The sequence below is a fragment of the Mauremys mutica genome, chromosome 20 (genome assembly GCF_020497125.1).
Source record: "Mauremys mutica isolate MM-2020 ecotype Southern chromosome 20, ASM2049712v1, whole genome shotgun sequence".
Taxonomy (NCBI): domain Eukaryota; kingdom Metazoa; phylum Chordata; order Testudines; family Geoemydidae; genus Mauremys; species Mauremys mutica.
This window is the reverse complement of record NC_059091.1, coordinates 25466144-25492834: the sequence shown is the minus strand read 5'-3', so window position 1 is coordinate 25492834 and position 26691 is coordinate 25466144. Positions and strand designations below refer to the sequence as shown.

Genomic DNA, 26691 nt, shown 5'->3' with positions numbered 1-26691 from the left:
AAAACTTAATAGCTTTTAATAACATTTACCGCAGTAAAGCAACCCAGGGGGCGATTCCTATGTGGGGAGAGAGGGCAGGTCTCTCTCTGCAGCACCTCGCAGAGAAGCAACGCAACCTCCAGAGACTGCATCCACCTGTGGAGCATTGTCAGGCTGCCAGACCCCCGGGAGTCCAACCTCGGGGCAAGCCCCCCCAGACAAAGCAGGTTGGGAGACCTCCGAAGGCAGCGAAAGTCTCGGCGTTCCAGCAAACGTGCCGAGCTTAGCACCGTGGGCACATCTGCACTGCAATCAGAGGCGTGAATGCAGCACAGGCAGCCATAGTGCAGTTAGCTCAGAGCCAGCCAGCTCCGGGAACAGGAGCCGGGCGGTGTGACTGCTCCAGTGTGGGCTCAGGGTCCCAGGCGGGGCTGTGCGCTCATGCTGCGTGCTTGTGCTGCTATTGTTTTCCACGCTAGCTAGGTCCAGGGCAGCTCAGGGGGCTGCATGTGCTGCAGTCACAGCTCGCACGGCAGTGGAGACAAGCCCTGTGTCTCTGCTGCAAGTCCAGAGGGAAGCAGGTGTGACGAAGTGGGAATGTTCTTAATGTTTTCTCTGAATACTGTGTGGGTGCCTGGCACGGAGTCCCCGGGCGATGCTCTGGAGCTGCTCCCCACCAAGCCAGGCAGGACTCTGGGAGCCTCCTCTCCCTCGGAGCAGCCTGTCTGCAGGGCAAGAAGCTCCCACGGCTTCACCTCCTGGGTCTCTCCTTGGAGCATTCAGCATCCTCGGCCCCTCCGTGCGCTTCCCGCAGCGAGTCCGCCCAGGCGGGGTCCTGGGGGGGCCACGGGGTCCTGCACCCCCACTGCGCAGTCAGACGTGACTCTCAGCCAGCCAGTGACAGAGGTTTATTCGATGACAGGAACAGGGTCTAACACAGAGCTTGTAGGTCCAGAGAACAGGACCCCTCGGCCGGGTCCATTCTGGGGCCCCGCGAGCCAGACCCCCACGTCTGCACTTCACTTCCCGTCCCCAGCCAGCTCCAAACTGCCCCCTCCTCCAGCCCCTCCTTCTCTGGGCTTTGTCTCTTTCCCGGGCCAGGAGGTCACCTGATCTCTTTGTTCACCTTTAGCTATTCTAGCAGGAAGGGCCCTGACCATTGTTGCTAGGAGACAGAGTGTTGGCTATTTATGCACACTGGAGACTTTTAATGCATAGGGGAAACTGAGGCACCCACACAGTATTCAGAGGAAACATTAAGAACTGTCCCACTTCATCACATGGGGTTAACCCTAGTGTCCGTCTCTTCTTAATCCTTAGCCAGCCAAGGTCAAGAATTGCACCTTGCCAGGAACAGGTTACATGGCCCTGGGTGCCTCTCGGCTGGTCAGATCCCACTTCCCCCGTAGCACATTCCGAATGCCGGAGCTCCCTCTGTGCCCTGCCGGTAAACCGACACTGCCGCTGACCCGAGCAGTAGCTGCATGTTAGCGGTGGGTGAAGTGCCCCTGGTGTGTATCTGGGAGGCTCCACCTGGCCGGGCTGGGCGCTGCACACGTTGCACACATCTAAGCAGACAAAGGCAAGATTATGGGTGACCCCATGGTTACACCGGGGGAGCTGAGACCCACAGATCTGCCCACCATAACATACGCAGTCAGCAGCAAAACTGGGAACCGAGGCCAGATCTCCTGCATCCCTGCCTAGTGCTTCAATCCACCAGGCCAGCCGGCCCCTCAGCCAAGGGCGCTCCCTGGTAATAGCCCACACGGCGAGCAGGGCTGTCAATGTAGAACCACAGAGGCTGCACTAGCAGCAGGATCTCTCATCCGTCTCCCCTCCCCACACATCGAACACGGGTCCTTCATTTCACAGCTCGCCCATCTCCTGCCATAGAATCATAGAATCTCAGGGCTGGAAGGGACCTCAGGAGGTCATCTAGTCCAACCCCCTGCTCAAAGCAGGACCAATCCCCAACTAAATCATCCCAGCCAGGGCTTTGTCAAGCCTGACCTTAAAAACCTCTAAGGAAGGAGATTCCACCACCTCCCTAGGTAACCCATTCCAGTGCTTCACCACCCTCCGAGTGAAAAAGTTTTTCCTAATGTCCAATCTAAACCTCCCCCTCTGCAACTTGAGACCATTACTCCTTGTTCTGTCACCTGCCACCACTGAGAACAGCCGAGCTCCATCCTCTTTGGAACCCCCTTTCAGGTAGTTGAAAGCAGCTATCAAATCCCCCCTCATTCTTCTCTTCTGCAGACTAAACAATCCCAGTTCCCTCAGCCTCTCCTCGTAAGTCATGTGCTCCAGCCCCCTAATCATTTTTGTTGCCCTCCGCTGGACTCTCTCCAATTTATCCACATCCTTCTTGTAGTGTGGGGCCCAAAACTGGACACAGTCTCCAGATGAGGCCTCACCAGTGCTGATAGAGGGGAATGATAGAGGCCATCCCAGCTGCTGCTGAGAGGAACAGACTGCTGGCAAAATGGGCAGCGTGGCAGCAAAGAGATGTCCCCTTCCAACACGCTGGGAGGAGACGCTGTTCCCCAGCCCCCTCCATCGGGCTCCGCTCACTCAGAATGTTGCACACAGGCAAACGGGTGGTTCGGGCGACAGCCTCCGCGCAATACCGGCGCTTAGCTGGGATGTTACTGATGGAGCTGTGCAGAGGCCAGCTCTCTCTCTCTCGCTCGCTGCTTCCAAGCTATTTTAATTCCTGCCACAGTTAGGGGCTGACTTCCCTTCACCGCCACCTGAGCCCTCCTGCCACTCAGGGAAGATTTATGGGTCTTTATTATTTATTTTTGGCCTCTCCAGGTCAGTGGTGCGCCCTGTGAAATGCACAACGCACAGCAGACTCCCTGGGAAATGCCTCCATCGCTTTCCCTAGCTCTCATCACAGGGGCTGCAGGCTGGGAGCATTTATCTGGGTCTGTGCAGACGTGGGAGCTCATCTCCCTGCCAGATCTCCTGCTGACAGCGTCTGCAGCCCCTCACGTGAGCAACAGGCACCCAAGGAGCAGAGCTGACTAGGGAAAACCACGTCCATACATTCCACTCTGGACTTGCCGTCCAAAGCCTGGAATGTGAGGCCCGGGCTCCCAGTGGGCAAGGGCAGAACAGATCCAGGCACCTCGGTCACTCGATCTCTCCATGCCGCGTGGAGCTGGGCTGGATGGCTCGGCAGTCGTGGCATCCAGGAATCCGCGCTGCCCTGGGCTGTCCTGAGCTGGGTGAAATGAGGGAGCTGGGGGGTAAGGAACAGTTTGGTGCACACAGTGGTGAGATTTGGCCACTGTCGGTAGACAGATACTGGGCTAGATGGACCTTTGGTTTGACCCGTTACTGCCTTTCTTATGTTCTTATGTTCTACCGGCCTGGGACTCCAGACCCCCGGATTCTTTCCGAGCTCTGTGACCTTAGGCCAGTGCCTCTCCTCCTTGGGGCAGGGCCCGTCTCTTCTCGGAGTCTGGGCAGCTGTGGGCCCAAGGGGGCTGTGACGAAGATCCGAGCTGAGGCCGCTGGGTTTGTTGTGATGCAGCTGTGCTAAGATCTCTGAGAACATGGTGATGCGGGACGAGGCTTTCACACGTGGCTGCGTGACGATGAACACGTTAAAGTAAGCGTGTCCCGGTTTCCAGGGGAGCGGCGCGCGCTCACATCTCCAGTGAGGGCAGTGGCAGCTCGGAGAACCAGGACACGCATCCAGCCAGGCACCTGCGTTTGGAAAGGGTTGACCCTGTCCCTCCGGCAGAGTCTGCTTTCCATGGAGCGAATATAGCTTAACACACGAAAGCCAGTCGAGATTACAGCCAGCATTGCAATAAGCAACAAACGCCCAACGCTCAGCCCTGCACCAGAGTCGCAAAGGATTTAAACCCGCTTAAAAATACTCATGCGCAGGTCCCTGCCAGTCACCCATCGCGGGAGAAGCAGGCATGACCCTGCACAGGGCACAACTCTGGAGTCACGCCGTTCCATCCATCCCACAGGGGAAAGAAACCTGCCCTGCTCTCCTCACTCCAAACCAAACCCACTGACTCCGTCCAGACAGGGCTTGTTTCCTTACGCAGTGCCTGGGATGCCCCCCATGGGCAGGGCTGCAGGCACCACCTCCGAGCTTGGGCAGGGTCATCTGGAGAAACATCACTGCACTGCTCCGAGGGGAGGAGCTCCAAGGCAGCGAGCCCCAGGGGGGTGCAGGCACCACCTCCGAGCTTCTCTGAGAGCAGCACTTCCTCCCCCGTGCCCACGGCGCACAGAATGGTAGCAGCGGGGAGCAGCCGTTCCAGAAATCACAAAGGACCCCCCCCCACACACCTGCTGCCCTGGCAGTGGGGCTCAGAACCACCCGCTCCCGAGACATTCAGCATGTGACACTCCAGGCGAGGGCTCTTCAGCTCCCCGGTGCTCACGCCAGGTTAATGCAACGTTCTCCCCAGCGCTCCTGAATGCCTTATCTGCAGCCGCACATGGCAAGATGCAATCGCCAGGGGCAGCGCACTAGCAAGACACCTCTGCAGCAGGCGCAGCCCCACCCATCCGCATTGCTGTACGCCTCATGTGAGCATCCGAGAGTCCCCAGGTGAGCTCCGAGCCCTAGCCAGAGGGAGAGCCAGCCCTGCCCTGCCCTGCCCTGCCCTGCAGAGGTGACCGTCTAAGGGTGCGAGGGACAGAGAGTGCAAAGAGGAGAAGTGACTCCCCCGGGTCACCCAGCAGGTCAATGAAGAGACCCCAGCTCTGCTGTGCCCCCCGACTGCCCCGCCCGCAAGCTTCGCACCCAAGAGAATGACAGGGCGCATGGTGGGGATGTCACATGCAGCGGCGTCACGGGCAAGAGCAGCACCCCAGGGTGGCTGGCACACGGCGCTGGCAGTCCCTCTGCCCCTCTGCAGCGGTGCCTCTCTGAGGTCTGCGAAGCCCGGGGTGGGGGACGACTGCGGAGACACGGCAGAGTCTGCCCATGCGTGGAGGTGGCGCGGGAGGAATCCCAGCTCTGCGGCGGCTCCCTGGGGGACGTTAGCTGAGCTCCTGCATCTCTCTGGGCTCCATCCCGCACTGTAACAGAGAGGCAGCGGCGTGTCCGCCTCTCTTCAGGGCAGGGGCTCTCTTGCCATGTAGCTAAACAGCGCTGGGTGCCAGGGGCCCTGGATGTGCCAAGGCGCAGATGCTCAGAGCTCAGCACCGGCTGGGCTGCAGGGGCAGCCGCTCGGAGGCAGGGTGTGGCCTCGTATTAAACCACGTGTCCCGCCAGCCTCCGCCCTTCTCCGTCCCTGCTCCCCCCCTTTTGCCATCTGCCCCACGGCACCGACAGGGAGGGCTCTGCGCCTCTTCCGCTGGTTCTGAGCTGCCAGAGGCTCCTGCTGCTGCCTCTGGCCAGGGAGGCTGAGCAGGGACATGCCCTGTGCGGGGGGGGACCGGAGTGCAGGGCCGGCTCCAGAGCCCAGCGGGGCAAGCACCCGCCTGGGGCGGCCCTTTCCCGGGGGGGCGGCAGGCTGGTCCGGCGGACCTGCCGCAGTCATGCCTGCGGGAGGTCCACCGGAGCCCCGGGAGCAGTGGACCTGCCGCAGGCATGACTGCGGAGGGGGCGCTCGTCTCGCGGCTCGGCTCGACCTCCCGCAGGCATGCCTGCGGCAGCTCAACCGCAGCCGCCGGACCAGCGAACCGCCCGCAGCTGCGGGAGGTCCAGCCGAGCCGCGCGACCAGCGGACCCTCCGCAGTCATGCCCACGGGAGGTCCGCTGCTCCCGCGGCTCGGGGGCGCCTCCCGGGCATGACTGCTTGGGGCGGCCAAATTGCTAGAGCCGCCCCTGCCGGAGTGTGTCACTTGGATGCTCTGTGAGTGACAGGTGACCGTGGCCGATCCCCATGGTGGTGCAGCGTTGCTCCTTAGCTAAGGGTCTGGGCGAAGCAAGGCAGGGGAAGGCAAGCGGCGTCCCACCTTCCCTGGAGGAACCTCCCCAGAGACAGCGGGGCTGCCAGAGCCGCTGCTTCCCAGGGAGATTCACCGCTGCCCCGGGGCCCACGTGCAGGGACAGAAGCAGATGCTCATCTCCGCGGGCCCGGCGGGCGGGCAATCCCCCATGGCACGAAGCTGTTAACCCTTCATGCATAAGGGGCTTCGCTCTCCCACCCCAACGCATCCCTCAGGGAGCGTCTCCAACATTCCCAGGCTCCTGCAGCTGCTGCCTCTGCCACCGCCTCCGAGAGACAGCGGGTAATGGAACGTCAAGCATGTCTAAGCGCCAGGCCCCTGCGGCTGCAGAGGCCATGTTTGTCCGGGTAGGGGGCCCAGAGGATGTTTATAAAGCCTGGAGCCAAACACCCCCAGGCAACCAACGCCCTGGAGCCTGTTTTAGCCAAGGTAACTACACAGCGGCCATCACCGATGTATCTGGGCGCCTTGCCATCGCCAGTGGATTCATCCTCACACCCCCCCAGGAGGCAGGGCAGAGCTGTTGGCCGCACTGTGCAGGCAGGGAAACTGAGGCACACGGAGACTACGGGTTTGTCTACACTACACTCAGAGGTGTGACTGCATACCCTGCTACCTTTCATCCAGTCACCCTGGGAATAGGAGACAGGGGATGGGTCACTTGGTGATTCCCTGTTCTGTTCACTCCCTCTGGGGCGCCTGGCATCGGCCACTGTTGGAAGACGGGACACTGGGCTAGATGGACCTTTGGTTTGACGCAGTCTGGCCGTTCGTATGTTCTTATGTAAAAATAGCAGGAAAGACACTCCCCATCACGCCGACCAACCCGGCCTCGCTGGGTTCCTCTGCTCCCGTCTGTCCACACCCACCACACCGCCTAACCTGGCCTCCCAGGGTCCCTCTGCTCCCCCGTCTGTCCGCACCCCCCTTTTTCTCTAGGGCTGGAAGCTCTTTGGGGCAGGGCCCGTCTCTTTGTTCTGCGCCGGTGCCGCACCCAGCACTGCGGGGTTGTGGTCCGTGACTGGGGCTCCGAGACGCCACTGTAACATAACATACAGTGCCAAGTCCTGGGGGCCCTCGTCCGTGACTGGGGGTCCTAGGCGCTAGCCCCCCCCCGGGGGTGCGGTACGGGGGCCGCAAGATACACTTACTACAATAGTATAAAGCTGCAGGGACATCGGCTTCACACGGGTGGCACAAGCAGCCCAACAGACCCAGCTGTTGCTTAGGGCCCAGAGCAGGTCAAGGGCCCCCCCGTTAATTATTAGTGTGTGTTGGGGTGGGGCCCCAGGGGGAGAGGCCCAGCTCTGCGGCCCAGCACGCATGGCCCGTGCGCTGCCGCCCCTTCGCCGCTAGCTTGATCTGGGCTCCGGGGGTTAAAGCCGGCAGGGATGCGCCAAGCCCAGCTGCACCCTGCCTCTAACGGCAGTGGAGACGCCCCTGAGGGACTCAGCCAGAGCAGCTGTCAACCTGGGGCTCCCGAACCTCTGCACCGTCTGCCCGGCTCCCCCAGTGCAAGTCATTCCTAGTCTCACTGCCAGTTAGCAGCCGGGAACGGTGAGGAGCAGAGAGGAGCCATGCCCTATTCCCGCCCCACGTCTCCTGCTGTTATTAGGCAATATTCGCCCTGCTCGAGAGCTGCTGTGCCAGGCGCTGCACGGACACAAAGCGAGAGAGCCTAAACAGACGGGAGGGGAGGGGAAACAGAGGCAGAGATTTCCAGAGCTGCTGAGCACCCACAAATCTTAAAGGATGGGAGCTGCACGTGCTCAGAAATCGGCGGCTATTACCTGAGGCTCCAGCAGGGCTCCTGGAATCGCTTTTGGAGACCAGGAAAACTTCACCTGGGCTCCCGCGCGGGACCCTTTGCCCCCGAGTAGCCACAGGGGCAGGGGGCCTTCACTCAGTCACCCTGCGCTGGGAGGTGGTGGGGTGTGAACCCAGATTCTACACCCAGCTCTGACGCCCACCCACTGGGCGAGCTTGGGTGGGACATGTCCCCTCCACGTGCCCACCTCCCTTCCCCCCCTTCGTCTGCCTCGTGAGCGTCTCGCCCCAGGGGAGCCAGCACCTCGCACAACGAGGCCTCTGGAAATCACCTGCTCTTGTGCTGAAATAACTTTTTCCTGGAACTAGCTGATCCACTGCAAATTATCAACAGTGATTTGCCTCTAATCTCCCCCGTAGCTGGAGATTTCTCTCTGTATCTGGCCTGAGAGTCCCAGTCTCGAAGGCAGATGATAATATCAGCTGCTGCCTTGTTCAAAAAACAAACCATTTTCCTGGGGGGGACCCTGCCTGGGCTCCAGTGCATTGGCCTTATGGGGCTGCCAATTGAAAACGTTTCGGATTAACTTCTCGTCAGGTTTAATCTGTATAACAACAGGCCGGCTCCCTTCACGCAGGGCCCATGAACAATGTTTTACTGCTTTGCCCACAACCTTTCCACTCCCATGTTCCCAGACACACACTGACCCGAGCTGCTGGTAATAACAATTCACTGCGGTCGTGTTACGTCTCTGATAGCAGCCCTTCAGCACTCGAATGGCTCTGGAGAACCAGGCCATCCCCATCTCCGCATCTCACACAGAACGTACAGGCGTTAACGATGCTAATGCCGGCAAATAGCCCCTTTCCCCACAGATTGGGGGGGAGAGGGGGGCAGAGACAGAGAGAGCACTGCCGTCATTTTTAGCATTGAAAAGTGCTTAGCTATGGCGATGAAGGGGCCACACACAAACGATAGCCAGCTAGCCAGCGGGCCCGAGGCTCGGTGGACAGAACAGAGAGAGGGGTGCACACAGGTAGGTACAGAGGGAACTGGAGAACTGGTCTGAATTCAACAAGATGAAATTCAGTAGAGAGAAGTGCAAAGTCCTGCACCTAGGAAGGAAGATTCAGATGCACGATTACAGCGTGGGATGCCTGCCCCGTACTGCTGCAAAGAGCTGGGGATTCTAGTGCAGCCCAAACCGAAGGCGTCAACAACGTGGTGCAGTTGCAAAAAAGGCACCTATCAGTCTGGGCCGTATTAAGAGACGTGTCGTCTACTGCACATGGGAGGTCACTGTCCTGCCCTCAGCTGGAGCCCTGCACCCGTTTCCGGGCAGCACGCCGTAGGAACGCTGTGAACACACTGGAGAGCATCTTAGCAGCAAAGATGATCCAAGATTTAGAAAACCTGACCCATGAGACAAGGTACAAAACACTCGGCACATTTAGTCTTGAGGAAAGAAGGTTCAGCAGGGATCTGATGACAGTCTTCAAATCCGTAACGGGCTTTTACAGAGAGGACAGTGATCAATGTTTCTCCATGGCCACTGGAGGTAGGACAAGAAGTGATGGGTTTAATCTGCAGCCAGGGAGATGTGGGCTGGATATTAGGAAACCTGCCTAACTCCCTAGGGAGTGAAACTCTACGAGAGGTTCCCAAGGGGGCTGGGGAATCCCCGTCCCTGGAGGGTGGACAAACCCGGGTCAGGGCGGCTCTGGGTTTACTCGCTCCTGCCTCAATGCCGGGGACTGGCGGCAACTTCTCGAGGTCCCTCCCAGCCCCCAATCCACGCTCACCCTGTGGGCAGAGGCTGCCGCCCGCTCTGGGTCTGCCCAACGCCCAGCACAACAGGGCCCTGATCGCTGACTGGTGCCACCAGCTGCTGCTACAACAGCAGTCACCAGGGTGAACATCTGGGCCCCAGGGCTCAAGTGGGGCAGGGGCCTTTACCTGCACTCTGCGGGGGGCTGCTTCTCACCCCCACCAGGCCTGGCTCTCGTGGGGAGGGGGCCGGTACCCACTGTTTCACCACGTCACGCTGACAGAGGGACCCACCCCTCGCTCCCCGCCAGCCGCTCCGCATCAACAGCGCCAGGCACGGCCATAATTCCGGGGACCCGCCCCTCCCTGATCTGACTAATAAATACGTTATTTGCAGGTTCAGAGTCAATAACAAGTTGGCTTCCCTGGCAGGAAGCGCCGGGATTAATTGCATTCAAATCGACTAGGATGGATTGCTGCTCACCCTCCATTAGGAGCGACACAGACCCCATTTGCATGTCATTAGCGAAGGGAAGGGAACTCCTGCCTGGCTCCCCCCCTCCCTCCCATCCTCTGAGCGCGTCCATGGTTGCACTGGGCTTTCGGCTCACAGCTGCCTGCTTCCAACATTTGCCCGGGGCTGGAGAAAAACCATTGCAGTTAGCGTGTTGGGGAAGTGGGTGAAGGACTTCTAGGGACATGGGTATTTCCCAGGGCAGGGAAAGACCAAGCCATCGCTCCACACCCATTCCTAGGAGCTGCGCCAGCCGGTCCGTGCAGAGGCAGCGTAACCCCAGGTTTGTGTGCAGGAGTGAAGCTGAGTCTCTTACCTTTTCCATCAGCTGGCGGAGCTGCCGGCTGCGCAGGTCTCGGGAGCAGGTGCCCTGCACCGGGATGACTGCTGTGCAGAGGCATTTGCCATCAGGGGCTTGAGCGGAGGTGTAGACTTGCCAGCCGTCATCGGGGCTTTGGAAGAGAGTCTGCAACAGAGAGGGAGGAGACTTAGCAGCCTGACTCATCCCACGGGGACCCTGTCAAAGGCTCTCAAAGTCCAAGGACACTCTGTGCACTGGATCCCCCCCCGGGCCACCCCTTCGGCGACCCCCTCAGAGAATTCTAATAGATTGGTGAGGCGCAATTTCCCTTCACAAAAGCCAGGATGACTCTTCCCCACCACACGCCTCTGATCATTCTGTCAATCGATCGGCCTGGTACTGAAGTCAGGCTCACCGGCCTGGGATTGCCAGGATCCCCTCCGGAGCCTTTGTCAAAATCAGTGTTACGTTAGCTATTCTCCAGCCATCGGGAACAGAGGCTGATGTAAGCGAGAGGTTACACCCCACTGTTAGTAGTTCTGCAGTCTCAGATCCAAGTTCCCTCAGAACTTGTGCTTAAATCCCATCTGTTCCCCAGGACTTCTTACTTCAGGTGCTTCTAAAATCTCTTTTACTGACACCTCAGTCTGGACAGTTCCTCAGATCTGTCACCTAAACCGAATGGCTCCGACGTGAGAGTCTCCCTCCCATTAACCCTCTGCAGTGAAGGTTGATGCAAAGAATTCACGTAGCTTCTCTGCAAGGGCCTGGTTCCTGTAGCACCTCGATTGTCCGGGGGCCTCACTGAGTGTTTGGCAGCTTCCGGCTGCTCATGCACTTCACACAAATGTTGCTGTTTGTTTTTATCTTTTGCTAGTTGCCCATCAAATCCCTTTTTGGCCTGTCTAATTACACGGTTACACTTGACTCGCCTGAGCTCATGCTCCTTTCTAGTTTCCCCAGTGGGATCTGACTTCCAATTGTTGAAGGATCCCTCTTTGCCTCTCTGCCTCTCCTGCTGGGGTCTTTAGCCATGGTGGCATTTTTTGGTCTTTTCTTTTTTAATTTGGAATATGCATTTAGTCTGAGCCTCTACTGTGGTGTTTTTAAGACGTGTCCATGCAGCTTGCAGGCATTTCACTCGGTGACTGTTCCTTTTAATTTCCCTTTAACTGGCTCCCTCATTTTTGTGTAGTTCTCCTTTTTGAAGACAAATGCTACTGCGGTGGGTTTTTTGGTATTTCCGCCCCGCAAGGATGTTAAATTTAATTACATCCTGGTTGCTGTTACCGAGCAGTTCAGCTACGTTCACCTCTTGGACCAGATCCTGTGCACCACTTAGGCCTAAATCAAGAATTGCCTCTCCCCCCGCGGGTTCCAGGACGAGCTGCTCCAAGAAGCCGTCATTAATGGGGTCTAGAAATGTTCTCTCTGCCTCCCATCCTGAGGTGACGTTCCCAGTCCATGTGGGGATAGTTGAAATCCCTTTTCTGTTTCTGTAGCCTCTCTTCTCTCCCTGGCATTTCACAATCACCGTCACCATCCGGGTCAGGCGGTCGGCTGCACATCCCTACTGCTAGACTCTTCTTATTCAAGCAGGGAGTTTCTATCCAGCGATAGAGTTTTGCTGCATTTCACTCACACACAGTGCACCACCCCCACCAGCACTGTCGTCATTCCTGTACATTCGGTACCCTGGCATTCCCATGTCCCATGGAGGATCATTGTTCCATCAAGTGTCTATGATGCCTGTTGCATCCATATCCTCATTTAGTGCCAGGCACTCAAGTTCACCCAGCTTAGTATTTAGACTTCTGGTACTTGTACACAAGCACTAATAAAATGTGTCAATATTTTGGTGTCTGCCTGTCATGGAGTGTGGGGGAGCCAGGCCCTGCACCCCCGGGCTCCCTGCCGATTCACCAGGACTCTCAGCCAGCCAGTAAAGCAGAAGGTTTATTTAGACGACAGGAACACAGTCCAACACAGGTCTTGCAGGCACAGATAACCGGATCCCCCCGGTTAGGTCCATCTTGGGGCCCCATAACCCCCATCAAGGATCAGAGCCCGGTCTCTCTGCCTCCCCTCTTTTCCCCAGCCAACTCCCGTCTCCCCAACCCCCTCCGGCCCCTCCTCTCTGCTCCGCTTCTTTCCCGGGCCAGGAGGTCACCTGACCCCTTTGTCTCCCACACCTTTAGATGCACCTTTGCAGGGAGGGGCCGGGCCATCCGTTGCTAGGAGACAGAGCGTCAGGCATTTGCTGCATGGACTTTTGCTGCTAGAAACTTAGGATCTGTACCCAGCCCCCAGTGCGACCAGTCCCACTTCGTCACACTGCCTTCACGGGATGTAACTGAATGGGGCTGGTTTTCATTTGACTCTTTCTCTTCAGTTCCTATCAGTCCTCTATCAACTTCTATCCTCTCCTTGCTACTAGGCAATCGAGAACCCCCTTCAATAAATCCTCCCCTAAGGGATGGCTCTGTCTGAGCCGTGTGCTCCTCTGCGCCTGTCGGCTTCCCCCCAGCCCTTCGGTCAAAAACTCCTCTTGGACCTTTGTAATTTTCCAGGCCACCAATCTGGTTCCACTTTGGTTTAGGTGGAGCCCATCCTGCCTGTGGAGGCTCCTCCTTTGCCAAGTTTCCCCAGTTCCTAATAAACCTAAACCCCTCCTCCGAACACCATCTCACCCGCGCATCGAGACCCTGCAGCTCTGCCTGTCCGCCCAGCCCTGCGCATGGAACTGGAAACATCACCAGATACTTGCTGCTGCCAGTTCTTAATCCTAGGAGTGATATTATGGGCAAAGCCCTCCTGGTGCCTGTCCCATGACTGCAGGCTTGGCTAGAGCCGACATCCATCACCTTGGATCCCGGCACTCCATGGACACCTTGACATCACGCTAAGACACATTTCTGACCCAAAGGGTTGACTCAGGGGCTGGCAGAAGGGAGGAGGAAGAAGCGGAGGATGGAGTTGCGCTAAGAGAAGTCAGAAGTGTGGTTGGCAACCTAACGCATCATAAATCCCCTGGCTGCAATGCAGACTTCCTCGTCACTCCGTCTCTCTGTGCCTCCTTTCCCCGGGACAACACGGATATCAGCCATGCCCTGCCCTGCCCTGCCCCAGGGATGTCAGGGTAAATAGGGTAGAGATGGTGAGGCCCAGGCACCAGAGAAGGGGGGGGAGGGGCAGAGAGTCAGGGGCTCAACTTCCGACAATTCCCAGGTGAGCTGGATGCTTCATTAGGAACCTTTTAAATTCCCCGCCCCCCCCCAAATTAATGGTTTTTCTCTGTGTGTCAGACACACACGCCTCCATCCTCCCTTTCCGAGCAAGAAGCAAGTTAACACCGGTTGCTCCTGCAGGGCCAAGCGCACAGAAAGCCCGGCCCAGACGCAGGTATGGGGCAGGCTGGCGAAACCGGCACCATCTGTCGTGACGGGCACATCCCCCAGCCTGGCAGATGCCTGCATGATGGCTGTGAGCACACGGCGTCTGTGTAAATATTTATCAGTGCAAGTGCAAAGAGACCTGTGATGTGTGTACCCGCCCACTCTCGGTGCTGTACGATAAACAGGAACGTGACGCGGGAGCTAACCGTGGGATAACACCATGGAGAGGGCTGCAAACATCGTACAGGCCCCTGCGCGAGACCAGGGCCCCCGCGATGATGAGCTCCCACAGAGCGAGAGGCGCCCCCGTCCCAGAGAACTCACTGCCTGACTAGCCAAGGGAAGGATCAGCTCCCCACTTTACAGAAGGGGCTCGGAGAGATGCAAAAAGGTCCCAGCCACGAATCAAACCCAGGTCGCCTGCGTCCTGATCCTTGCACCGGCCTCGCTGACACGGCGAGCTGCAAAGCCCACGAAGCCAGTGGGAGCCTTTGCTCTGACTCCGGCGAGGTTTGGCCCAGGGCCAAAGGGCAGGAACAGGGAGCGACGGCCCCAGGGCACCGACCCTGCGGGGTTTATCGTCGTTCCACCAGGCCCTCTGGCTCTCCAAGCACTAAGCTCTGTTACTGACCCTTAGCGGGGGCGGCCTTGGGCTGGGCGACGGATGGGCATTGTTTGCCACCCACAATTCTAACAAAGAAAAACGTCATTTGCTTTGAGGGTTGAAATGAAAATGAGTCAAGAACTGAACATTCGTTTTGTTTCTTTGTTTTGTATCCTCCCCCTCCTCTTCCTCCGGGGAAAAGGAAAGACCGAAGGGGGAGAAAAACAAAACAGCAAAACGAAAAACGAAACTTTTCCATTTTTCAAAAACTAAATATTTGATTTGAAATGAGAGAAAAGGAAAGTTTCATTTTCCTTTTTGCTGGTATTGAAAAAATGGAAAGAACAGGATTTTGTGGTCAAAATTTACACTTTGTCCTAAAAGACTTTTTCTGCCATAAAAAACACCCCAAAATGTTGGGGGCAAATGCTGCACCCCCCTTCCAGAGCTTCCACCAGCCTAGAACTGGGGAGACCTGGGCTAGTCGCTACTCCGCCAACCCTGCATGGCTTTGGGAAAGTCTCTTCCTGTCTCTGGGTCTCCGCCCCCTGCCTGGGAGGGGGAAATAGCGCCGCCCCAGCAGACAGCGAAGGGAAACACATTACGAGGTTGTGAGGGGCTCAGATACGGCAGCCACGGGGCCTGACAGGTACCCACAACACCGAGGCTGCAAACACCACGGTCTGGCTCAGTGGCAGGACCAGACCCACGCAATCCCCGCCTCCATTCCCGTCCCCGGGCCCGGTTCCCACTCGGCTGGGACCCCGGGGCGGATTATCACTTTCCCGTCCCCAGGACCAGCTCCCATTCAGCCGGGCCCCTACCAAGTGCTGATGTGTGGAACTCGAGGGGGTCTGGAGCTCCCCTTCCAGCCCAGCTCTGAGAGAGCTGCTAACTGGGGCCTGACCTACTTTGGACGTCCCAGCTCGCCAATGCAAAGTGCTGCCGCTTCTGTCTCTCTGCTCCTCCTCCCTCCGCCCGGGGCCGTTCGCAGGCCCCTGGCGGACGAGCTGGGGGGGGGGCAGGCCAGCACTTCTACGGGGGACGCTCCATTGTGAAGAAGCGCGGCCTTTATTCCATCCGCTCTAGTCACTTCCACAGCAAACGTCGGGGGGGACGACCCCAAGGCAGGGTGCAGGGGAAGGAGAGGCGCTGAATGGGCAACAGAGCTGCAGTTAACGGGAGAGGCCAGACTAGGTCACGCCACAGCTCATTACGCGAGGGCGGCGTGTCCCGGAGCTGCGGCAGCAGCTAAAAATAGAGGAGGCTCCGTGAACAGCAGGATTCCAGTTATGGATCAGCAAAACCCCCAACCGCTGCCGCTTGCACAGGGCTGGCTCTCGGTCCTGCCATCCCCCTTCGACACAGGGCTGGAGTCTCTCTCATGCCTCGCGCTGCCATTGACACTGGTGCAAACTGCTACCAAACAGGGCCGGCTTTAGGGCGATTCAGCTGATTCCCCGGAATCGGGCCCCGCGTCCCTAAGACGGCCCCACAACGTCCCGAAGGAGCTGCCGCCGAAGTCCCGGCCCTGTTGTCATCGCTGCCGCTGTCTTCAGTGGCATTTCGGGAGAGGCACCTTCCTCCGCGGCAGAGCAGGACTTCGGCGGCAGCTCCTTCGAATCGGGCCCCGCGGTGGCCCTGCTTCCAAAGGCATCGCAGGAGTATTGTGGCCCCTGGGAGCCCCAGGCACAGAACAGCCTCCCCCCGGCGCTAGGCAAGGTACAAACTCGGCCCCCGTACGCTCCCTCCGCGCTGGGCTAAGTGACGGCACACAGCAGCGAAGGAGACCCAGGCCGGCAGGCGACAAGATGAATCCTCATTTTGTTTCAAGCCCAGCGTTCCCTGCCCGGAGCAGGGCTGCCAACGCCGAGAGATTTTATAAACACCGCTGGGGTTCTGCACACTCGCCACCTCCCTTCGAGCCCCCACGGCCACGCTTGGGTCACGTTCCCGGGCCTCCCGCCACAGATTTTCCGTTTCTTTTGCCAGTTCAGTTTAATCGATGACCAGGGGCTGGGAGGGGAATATAACGAATGGTTTTTAATAGGAAACGTGGATCTGTCCTGCATCCTGAGGACTCCGCATTAACAGCTGGCCAGAGCCCCCCGCTAGCTGAACGACGCCTTTCCACATGATGCTTCTGCTGCTCTCTGCTGCCGGCCGGCTCCGGGAAGGCAGCCAAACGTCGTCCTGCGCCCAGGAAGTCCTGGAGAATTCACGGCTTGGAAGAGCAGGTAGGTGAGGCTGTGTCACCCCACCTGCCTTGGCGTAAAGTCACTGCGGCAGACAGAAAACAGCCCTGTTCCTGGAATGTCTCAGGCCTGGCCGGGAGCTTCTTGCCAGGCGGGGCAGACAGCTGTAGTTGTGAAGTAAAGGAACGCTGCCCTTTGCGTCCGTGGCGCAGACACGGCGACGGAGTCGCACACCGCGGCAGCTTCCGGGAGCAGGTCATCCTGGTTCAGCACCGCAGAACAAGGGTGAAGTTCACCCTCCCCCCAGGCCGCCGGACGTCAGCTACACTCACGGGAGAAGCCTGGGAACTCTGTGCTGCGTGGCTTGCTGAGTGTTTGGTCGCACCTTCCAGAGCAGAGGGTGTTCCTCCCTTTGCTCAATTCCAGGGACCCCCCTCCCCACGACCTGGGGTGAGTCGCTGCAGCTCTCGGTTCTCCACCTGTACCACACGGATGATCATTCTGCCTTGTCCACATAGGTCGCAAACTCGCTGAGGCCCAAGGCTCTTTCTGAGTCCACGCAGCGCCTGGCACCAGGGGACCCGGGTCTCCACTAGGACCACAGGGCTGCTGCTAACAGCAATCGGCACTACCGCAGGGTGGAAAGGGAGCACCTGAACCCCACCCGCTGGTGACCGTCTGCACCTGGTAGAGGAATGAGGCAATTTCCCCACAGCCCCAAGCCGTCCGTGTCTCCTGCTGACACCTGAACGCCGTGCGGCGCCTTGGGGGAAGCAGGAGAGCGAGCCCTTTATCGGCCCCTTTCCTCTAACAGTAATGGGACTGACGTTCCAGTGATCCCCTGTGCAGGGTGACTCTCCCCCCGGGGGAGAAAAGCCACACGAACAAATTGCTAATTTATTCCCTCTAATTTCAGGTCCCTTTGCACGCACTTGAGGAGCTCGCCACGCCTGAAGTGACAACGCCCTGCTCATCACAGACCGGCGGAGACGCCACCCCGGAGCCCGGGCAAACACTTCCCTGCCTGCCCGGAGGCCACAGCAGTGAGAACAGACTGACGGAGCCTTTTAGGAGGAGGCAGGGGACCAATCAGCTGTTTCAGTCTCTGTTCCTGGAGGGTGAATTCAGGGCCCAGCCCCCCGAGATCCCTCACCCTGGGGCAGGGCCCTGCACAAGCTGCAGCAGGGCTGAAGTGGGGCCTGGCCCCTGCCCATGGAGGAAGGGCTGGGTGGGCTGAGGCCTCATGCAGGGCCCTGCCTGGGGTGAGTGGCTGGCGGGAGGCTGGGCCCTGCCCTGGAGGTGAATTTCTGCCCTATAGGGACCCATCCTATTCCATTATATCGCCTGGGGGTGCCGCTCACAGGCCGCCGTGGTGTGACCAGACCCTTGCTGCAAGACACCCACAACACGGAGCCAGGCAGTGTGAACAGGATCATGAAAACGCAGCGCCCTCCACACACACTCACACTCCGATTTCTCTCGTTCCCCCCCACTGCCACACTCCCTGTCCCCCAAACGTCCCCTCTCTGATTTCTAGGCACGGACACGCCGGTCCCTCCCGTGGCAGCGACCAGCCGGGTCCCCCATCACGCTGGTCAGGGCCCGTCTCCACGCCTGGCGCACACACGGGCACGGCACCCGCCTGTCACGCTCGCCCATCAAGGTGGAGTCCTGCCAGCACAGCAGCTTTGCCAGCACCCCCTCCATGGGTCACACGTGCAGCCTGGCCCCGCTGCCCTGCCTAGCCACGGCTCGTCCTGGCAGCCCGCCCTCGTGGCCAGGCAGGCGGCTCAGTTCCTGGCTCTGCTGCTGACTCCCTGTGTGACCTTGGGCAGATCTCTTAATAGCGCTGTGCCTCCGTCCCCTTGTCAGTACAAAGGGGTAAGATTCCTTCCCGTGCAGTGAGTTCAAGGCCAAAGCACCTGGCACAGGGCCAGCGGGCAGCTCTGTGCGAGCTGCAGCCTCAGATCGGCCCCGTGTCCCCTGCTCATGAAGAACAACATCGGAGGCTCTCACGGGGCAGAATTTTCCAAAGCACCTTCGGAGCCTAAGTCCCATACAATCAGGCTCCTTAATCCCTTAGGCACCTGCAAAAATGTTCACTGTTCCCCATGGAGAGACCAGAACCTCCCCCATCCTGGGCAGAGCACTGAGCAGCCTGCAGGAAGGGCCAGTCCCTGCTCAGGGGGCACCAGCAGCGCTGAGGAGTTTCGTAGGAAGGAGAATATCCAGTTACCCCAGTGAGTGTTCAGACGACAGGACAGGCCGGAGTCCCGGGGCGCTGGAGTGACCACTCCGCTCAGGTTACCCCATGTACTTTCCTCAGCAGCCAGAGAGCAGAGACTAGGCTGGATGGCCCCTGCCTAGAGCCAATCTGCAAACCTCTGCTCCCCCCTCATCTCTAGGCTCCCAGGGGGCTGCCTCGCCTGGCCCCCATCTCCCTGTTCAGGGCTCCAGGCCGATCCCAGCACGTTTTCTTAGCCCATGGCTGCAACTGAGCCGCATACCAGGCCCTGCTGGGCCAGCAGTGGCGATTCCCGTGCAGCTTGTGGAAAGAGAGGCGTGTACGCCAAGAGACGCCCCTTCCGTCCCCGCCCGCCTGATTTATTCATGCCGCGAGCCGGCATTTCTGCGCTGGGTCGTTTTACATTTCCTGGGCAATTCATAATGATCAGTTATGAAAATCAACAGCAAACTCGTCTCTCCCAGCTGCCACTGCACTGGGCCGGGCAGAGATAAGTGACCCGGTGCCTGTAATGAGCTGGGGACGATACTTTACTCGGCATGCAGTGGTTTTATCATCATGGTTCACATGGGAAGGGATTGATTGGACACGGCGCAGGATAAAACTGCTCTCAAATCTCCAGCCCAATGGATAGAAATGAATGGGCGGTGGGGTAACACGCTCCCTTAATATACCGAATCCCTGGGTCATCGCAGGGGAGCGAACTGGAGAATTCCCGCAGCAGCACCCAAAGACGGGAGCAGAGGGACTGGCCAGGCCCTGCCTCTGGCGGCAGCACATGGGTAACGATGCCTCTTAGACCTTGTCCAGGCTGGGAACTGGCCCCGCTTTCTCCAGTCGACATCCATGCACCTGGGACAAGGAAAGCCATGTCGGGCATCAATGGAGTTTAGCCCCGGGCTAAACCTGACCGATGCAAATCGCAGCTTTCCTGGCCCTCGGCACTGTCCCTGCTTGCTGAAGTCAGGGCAAACTCCCATGAGAGCTGCCAGGAGGCCGGATGATTAAAGCACTAGGCTGGGGCACAGGAGATCCGGGTTCAAGGGGGGCAGAGCCCACTTTGCTTTGTCTGTGAGCTCTGGGGCAGGGCTGTCTGTCCCCGTCTGTGCAGCTCCCAGCGCGACAGGGTCCCAGTCTCAGCGGGGCTTCGAGGTGCGACCATCACCGAACAACGGGCCCGCCACAGTGGTGCTTTGAGCCCTAACCCTGGCTGTCCCCTTCTCCAGCCAGGGCTGCTGCAGACACCAGCAAAGGAGCCAGCGTGTTCTTGCCGGGGATCCCTTCGCTTCGAGCTGCCGTCTGAACTGTCACAAGGGCCGGGCCGCGGTTTCAGCACACAAACAAGGGCGGGGTGGATTTCACAATGACCCTTTGGGGAAAAGGTGAGATTTCAAACCCAGGGCCTCTCTGTTCTCCACCCCACCAAACCTTCCCCTATTTATAGCCCCTTCCCCTGGGGCGTCACCTCACATCTGGCTGCACCATCAGCTCCTGCAGCCAGATGGGTCCGGAGGCAGGCAGGCTCCGTGTTGGGCAGTTCTGCCTGGGATCAGCATTTTCTCCCGGAGGACGGGGTCACAGCTGGGCAGGCAAGGCCCAGTCTGCACAAACCCAGCGGGGAACCCCCTGGGCGGGAAGGCTTCTTGTCCTGTGATTGTCTAGGGCCCGGCGTCGCTGGGCCGAAGCCTCCGGCTGCTGCCACAGTAGAGAGATAATTCGAAGTTATGCCTGCAATTTAAGGACTGTTACACAGGGCTGAGCAGGAACAGAACCCAAGGGCAAGCAGCTTCCTGCAGCAGCCTCCCACCAAGTTACTCCTCCTTCCTGTCCTCTCTCCACGCAGGTGTGATGAGCTGTGTCGGGCAGGGAGGGGAGGGACTGGGGTGCTGGGGCTGGGGTGTGTTTGTGCACACGCAGTGGGTGTGCGTACAGCAACCCCTGCAGAAATAACTCCGCCCGACTCCTCCCCGTAATCTCTTCTCAGTGCTGTCGAGCTGGGGAGCCATATCTCCGGATAATGGCCGTTTAGGAAGGAGGCAGATCTGAATAGCGATGTTCACTTACTGCTATGACAGGTAAATTAATATGATGCATGATTATCAGATGTACTTGTCAGGAAAGACTTAATGCCGACAGCGCTCTGCCTGTCATCGCCCGGGCGCTGGAGAACAGGGCCGTGCCCTTTCTCGTCGGTGCTGACGCACGACACAATTCCTCCGACTGGATAAGCCGCCGTGTCTTACAGAAGGTATTAACCAACACGGGAACCAGGGAAATCTCACCCTCGCCCACCGAGCCTCCCTGCCCAGTGTGCGGGCCGAGGCTCAGAGGAAGCGCTGGCAGGTCGGTGACGCACGTGGAGAGGAAAGTGGCACCAATTTTTCCCGAGCCCCGTGTGTGTGTGTGTGTTTGCACACGCCCTAGGGACCCAAGACAGGTCCCGAGCTGGCTGAAGGGCATTCATCACACAGCAAACTGGGCACCACATGCCATCTACACCAAGATCTGCCTCCCAGAGCTGGGAGCAGAACCCAGCAGTCAGCACGGACTCCAGGCCTCACCCTGCTCTAGCCGCTAGACCCCACTCCCCTCCCAGAGCTGGGAGCAGAACCCAGGAGCCCTGCTCCAGACATTACAGCACACTGGCCCCCACTGTGGCACAACCGACCAATCGATTTGCCTTGCAGCAGGAATCAGCACCTGGGCCCCAGAAGTCCCTGAATCCAGACTTGCTTCGACAGGGGTTCCCCCGTGCCTGTCTCATCCTGACATCAGCCACCCCAGAGCCTGCATAGCCACTGCTCCGGTCCTCACGCCAAAGCCTGGCAGCTCCCTGAGCTCCAGCCAGGGCCAGCTCACCCAGCCACCCCTCCAGACCAGAACACAACAGCCCCCGTTCACAACCCTCCCCGTCTTGCACTTGGGGCAGATTTAAGGGGCTTTAAGCCCGTCCTTGGTGCTTCGTGTCTGGGACCGGCAATGTAAAGCGGAGAAGCCCCAGGGCTGCTGTAACTCCAGCTCTGTCCTCACCAGAGGCGCTGGGAAGCTGAGAAGACCTGTAGACTCTGAATCTGGACCGAACATTTTAAGAAGGTGCTGAAGTGCCCCAGACTGAATCAGGGCCCTAGCGGCCATGTCCCTGAGCTGCCCCCTGTGCTGTGGGGTGGGGCCTGACTGACAGCTCTGTGGGGGGAGGGTTCTCAGGGGGCCGTGTCCACTGACAGTTGGCCCTGGTGATTCCTTTTTAACCCCCGTCGGGGGGTTCCCAGCACACGAATGTCTGAAACCAGCTGGAGACGCTAGATGGTGATTTCCAGCACCCAGCTCCAGGGCCACGGGGAGCGGCCCGTCGCTCTCTGCCCAGGCCCCAGCCTCTGCGCAGCGCTGGAAATTCCTCCACAGCGCAGCAGGGAGGACCGGGCCCCAGCACACGAGTCCTGCAGCCCATCGGGCCTTTCTGGTCCCTGGGACAGCTCCTGTCTTACCGCCCGCGCCCCATCCTAGCTGCACCGGGACCCAAGGAGCAGTTCGGATCTAGCAGGCGGCGCGCACGACTGCCTACGGCTCATCTTGCTCGCTGCTCTCCGGACGAGGCAGGGAAGGCGACCGTCCACGGCACCACGCCTCCCCCTACAGCCTCCCGCTGCTCCGCCGGCAGCCTCGCGCCCTCCGAGGGCACGGTCCCGGCTGACGTCTCCTCCCCACTCCCCGTGTGCTCAGGGCACATCTGTGTAGCCCTCAGCCCAGAGTGGGGGGCTCGGCCGCAGGGCTACCGGTAGCCGGTGGGGCTCTGAATCTCGGAGGCCAGGCTCCAGCCCAAGCAGCACTGCCCACACGGCTGCTTTCAGCCCTGCAAGCCCGAGTCAATCGACCCAGGCTCTGAGACTCCCTGCCCCAGCTTCCCTTTGCAGCGTAGACGCGCCCTGAGCGATGCTCGCTGCTACTGCAGCTGCAGGCAGAGGGGCCGAGGGGCCAGGCCCCCTCCCAGTGGGCTGGAATTATTCTGGTTCCTTGGTGGCCGCAGGCAGAGGATCTGAGAGCGCTGGGTGAACTCAAGCAGAGGAGGAAGCAGTTCCTGCACCCGCGCCAGACGAACGGACACCACAAGACCCTGCGCCCCCCGCTGCAGAGGCAGCTGGGAAGCGACAACGAACCACCTCATGGGAACTTGTTTCTGGCTGTGACCTGCCAATAGTGCGGGCGAGTCCCTGCCACGGGCTGGGGTGGGATGCTGCTACCTGCTGCTGTGCCAGGCCACGGTGTCGCCCAAGCACAAGGGGTTGGCTGGCTGCAGGAACCCCTGGGAACATCACGCAGGACGTCAGGCCAGTGCGTGTCTCACAATCCGTGAGCTTCCCCCAGCAGATTCAGGTCCCACGTCGGGGGTTCACCCACCACTGGACCGACTCCTCTGGGGAATGGTCCTGCGCAGCCCACCTGGCCCCGAGGAGGCTGGAGAGCTGGGACCCAGGACGCCTGGCCTTGGGCGAGTTTTCCCTCTCGGGAAGCCTGGCCATTTCACTGACTGGGAGCTGAGCTCCAGGGGCAGGTGCCAGCCCCTGAAAACCCGGCCTGTGGGCTCTGGGGATGCTGCGAGGGGACGCTCACCCGGGGCACTGGGGCGACCCGAGCCGGTGCAGCACATAGACCAAGCTTTGCAATACAAGCACCCGGCCAGAGCCAGGCTCTGTCTGACCCCAGGGCCAGGGAGGGCACTTTGGGCTCAGCCCGCTGGTTCTGCCCACTTCCGCAGGAGAATGGAGCACACGGGCTGCAGTATTTACGCCCTTAAACCCCCTCCCCTTCTGCCCGCACTCGGCATGAAGCGCCTGCTTCCGCAGCATGAGCGCCCTGCAACAACAGCTCGTCACATTACCGGGACAGGGGTATTGATTAGCAGCAGCCAATGGATGGGAAATCAATGCGGGACGGAGCTGCACGCAGGCCCTTTCTCATCTAGGCTGTTGGCAGCCAGGCCAGAGAGATGAACCGGCTGCTGCATTCATCAGTGTGGGAGAGCCAGGAATGTTCACCCCTGCGCACGGCAGCAGGGTTGGAAGAGGAGCCAGGCAGCTGCTGTGCGATTGCTCATGCGGATTTTCCCTGCAGGCGAGCTGCAGACAGGGCCCCTGTATTGGATAACTGCCTCCCGACAGGCATCAAAGCCCAGGCACGAGAGACCCCATGCCTAGAGTCACATTTTCAGGGCACGGTTGCAGCTTTCCTCCTAAAACATCAGTCCCTAGCACTTGAGATCGTGAGACTGAAAAACACGAACTGAGCATCACTAACGCAGTGACACTGCCTGGGTCTGCAGAGAGCCTGAGCCCACTGCTCTGAGAGGGGGGAGCTGCCCGCAATGTAACTGACACAGCGACGCTGCCTGGGTCTGCAGAGAGCCTGAGCCCACTGCTCTGAGGGGGGGAGCTGCCCCAAATGTAGCTGACACAGCGACACTGCCTGGATCTGCAGACAGCCTGAGCCCACTGCTCTGAGGGGGGGAGCTGCCCCCAATGTAACTGACACAGCGACGCTGCCTGGGTCTGCAGAGAGCCTGAGCCCACTGCTCTGATGGGGGGAGCTGCCCCCAGTGTAACTACCGTAGCAATTATTCTAGTCCTGGTCTGATTCAGCCCAGCGGGTCCCACCCCCCGTGTCTGTATTACATGCTCCCAACACAGCCCTGCTTAGCTGCGCTTTGCGTGCAGAAAAAAAAAATTACCCATATCCCAGTTGACATGTCCCAGGGTGCCACATCCCGGCAGGCCATTTCCTGTCACATCCCTTCACGCCAAGTGCCAGGCCAGGGTGTGACAGGAGCCTGTAACGTGATGCGACAACGTGGCAAAGAGATGTGCAGAGACAAGGGGTTGCTGAGAAATCCAGCTGCTAGGAGAGAGATGTCTTGGAGCGTCTGCTGCCTGCCAAGTGTCTCCGTGACAACGCACCGTGGGGCGGGGGGGCAGCTGCAGAGAACGAAGGACTCTCCGTGCTCCACAATCTGGTGCCTCAGCTGGGACGGGGCAACAAGGGAATTTTTCATTGCGGGAAATTTCAGGGGGGAAAATGGTTTTTCCTCCTCAAAATTTCCAACTTTTTTTTGGCTTTTAAGGATGAAAACCCCCAAACCGAAAACTTAGATTTTGAAACCAGAAAAATTCAATGGAGGGGGTAGAGGGGGTTTGTTTCGTTTTCTCCTCCTTCCTCCCCCCCAATCCTGGGCGGCCTCAGACAAGCAGCAGCTCCGGCACCAAGGAGATATTTGCTTCGGGGCAACTCTTCGGCTCGCGGGAACCGTTCTGCTGTTGGGGGGGGGCGGGGGCTTGTCGTCAGGGACCCATGCACAGACTGTTTACAAAAGGGTGAGAAATGCTGAAAGCTGTTGGAAGCATGTTGCGGACGGGGGGCAGCCTGGGTCCGGAGACGGTTCCATAGGAACACGGGACTGGAAGGGGCCTCTAGGGTCGCAGCCCTGCACCCACAGGCGGCCCTGCTGCAGCAGCCTGGTAGGAACCTCAGCAAGCTCCATCCTCCTGGAGTCACGGATTGACACGGGTAGAACAGAGCATGAGACCCTCCAGTCTGACCTCCTGTGTAGCACAGGGCAGAGAATCTCACCCGGCACCTCTGCACCGAGCCCAAAACCAGGGAAATAGCATCAGTGGTATTAATTAGCTGTATGGTGGAAGCACCCAGGAGACCCAGGGATGGCCCAGGCCCCACTGTGCCGGGCACTGTATGTTATGTATGTCAGGGAGTCCCAGGCGCTGCTCTGGAGCTGCTCCCCACAAAGCCAGGCAGGACTTTGGGGAGCCTCCTCTCCCTCGGAGCAGCCTGTCTGCAGGGCAAGAAGCTCCCATGGCTTCACCTCCTAGGCACCCCTACAGTATTCAGAGGAAACATTAAGAACAGTCCCACTTTGTCACAGAAGGCCAAAAAAGAATTTGAAGAACCGCTAGCCAAAGACTCAAAAAGTAATAGCAAAAATAATTTTAAGTACATCAGAAGCAGGAAGCTGCTAAACAACCAGTGGGGCGACTGGATGATCGAGATGCTAAAGGAGCACTCAAGGACGCCAAGGCCATTGCGGAGAAACTAAACCAATTCTCTGCATTGGTCTTCACGGCAGAAGATGTGAGGGAGATTCCCAAACCTGAGCCATTCTGTTTAGGTGACATAGAGGAGGTTTTGGAACAAAGTGATAAACTAAACAGTAATAAGTCACCAGGACCAGATGGTATTGTGACAAAGTGGGACTGTTCTTAATGTTTCCCCTAATACTGTGTGGGTGCCTCAGTTTCCCCTGTGCATTTCTTAAGTCTCTAGGTGGTAGGATAAAGGCCAGTGTGTATAAATCACCGACCCTCTGTCTCCTAGCAACAAATGGCTGGGGCCCTTCCCCCTGCAAGGGGATGGCTAAAGGTGAACAAAGATCAGGTGACCTCCTAGCCCAGGAAAGAGACAAAGCCCAGAGAAGGGGGGGCTGGAGGGGGTTTTGCAGTTTGGGAGCTGGCTGGAACGAGGAGTGAAGTGCAGACGTGGGGGTCTGGCTCGCTGGGCCCCAGAATGGACCCGGCCGAGGGGTCCGGTTCTCTGTACCTACAAGCTCTGTTTTAGCCCATGTCCCTGTCATCTAATAAACCTCTGTGTTCCTGGCTGGCTGAGAGTCACGTCTGACTGCGAAGTGGGGGTGCAGGACCCTGTAGCCGCCCCAGGACCCCGCCTGGGCCGACTCGCTGTGGGAAGTGCACGGAGAGGCAGAGGATGCTGAATGCTCCAAGGAGAGACCCAGGAAGGTGAAGCCGTGTGAGCTTCTTGCCCTGCAGACAGGCTGCTCCAAGGGAGAGGAGGCTCCCCAGAGTCCTGCCTGGCTTGGTGGGGAGCAGTTCCAGAGCATCACCCGGGGACTCCCTGACAGCTATCACCCAAGAGCTCTGAAGGAACTCAAATGTCAAATTGCAGAACTACTAACTGTCGTCTGTAACC

General features: G+C 59.0%; 1 protein-coding gene across 3 annotated transcripts in view; it reads right to left on the bottom strand.

Moving 5' to 3' along the window:
- The window catches only part of OLFM2 (olfactomedin 2), an 85989-nt gene that overhangs the window by 27769 nt on the left and 31529 nt on the right, over positions 1-26691 (bottom strand). For 2 of the 3 annotated variants that reach the window (XM_044995670.1, XM_044995668.1), the window contains exon 2: positions 10282-10431. In XM_044995670.1, the coding sequence (XP_044851605.1) occupies positions 10282-10431 (150 nt within the window). Of the gene's footprint in view, positions 1-10281; positions 10432-24427; positions 24587-26691 lie in introns of those variants that run through there. The other variant, XM_044995671.1, reaches the window with a different exon arrangement.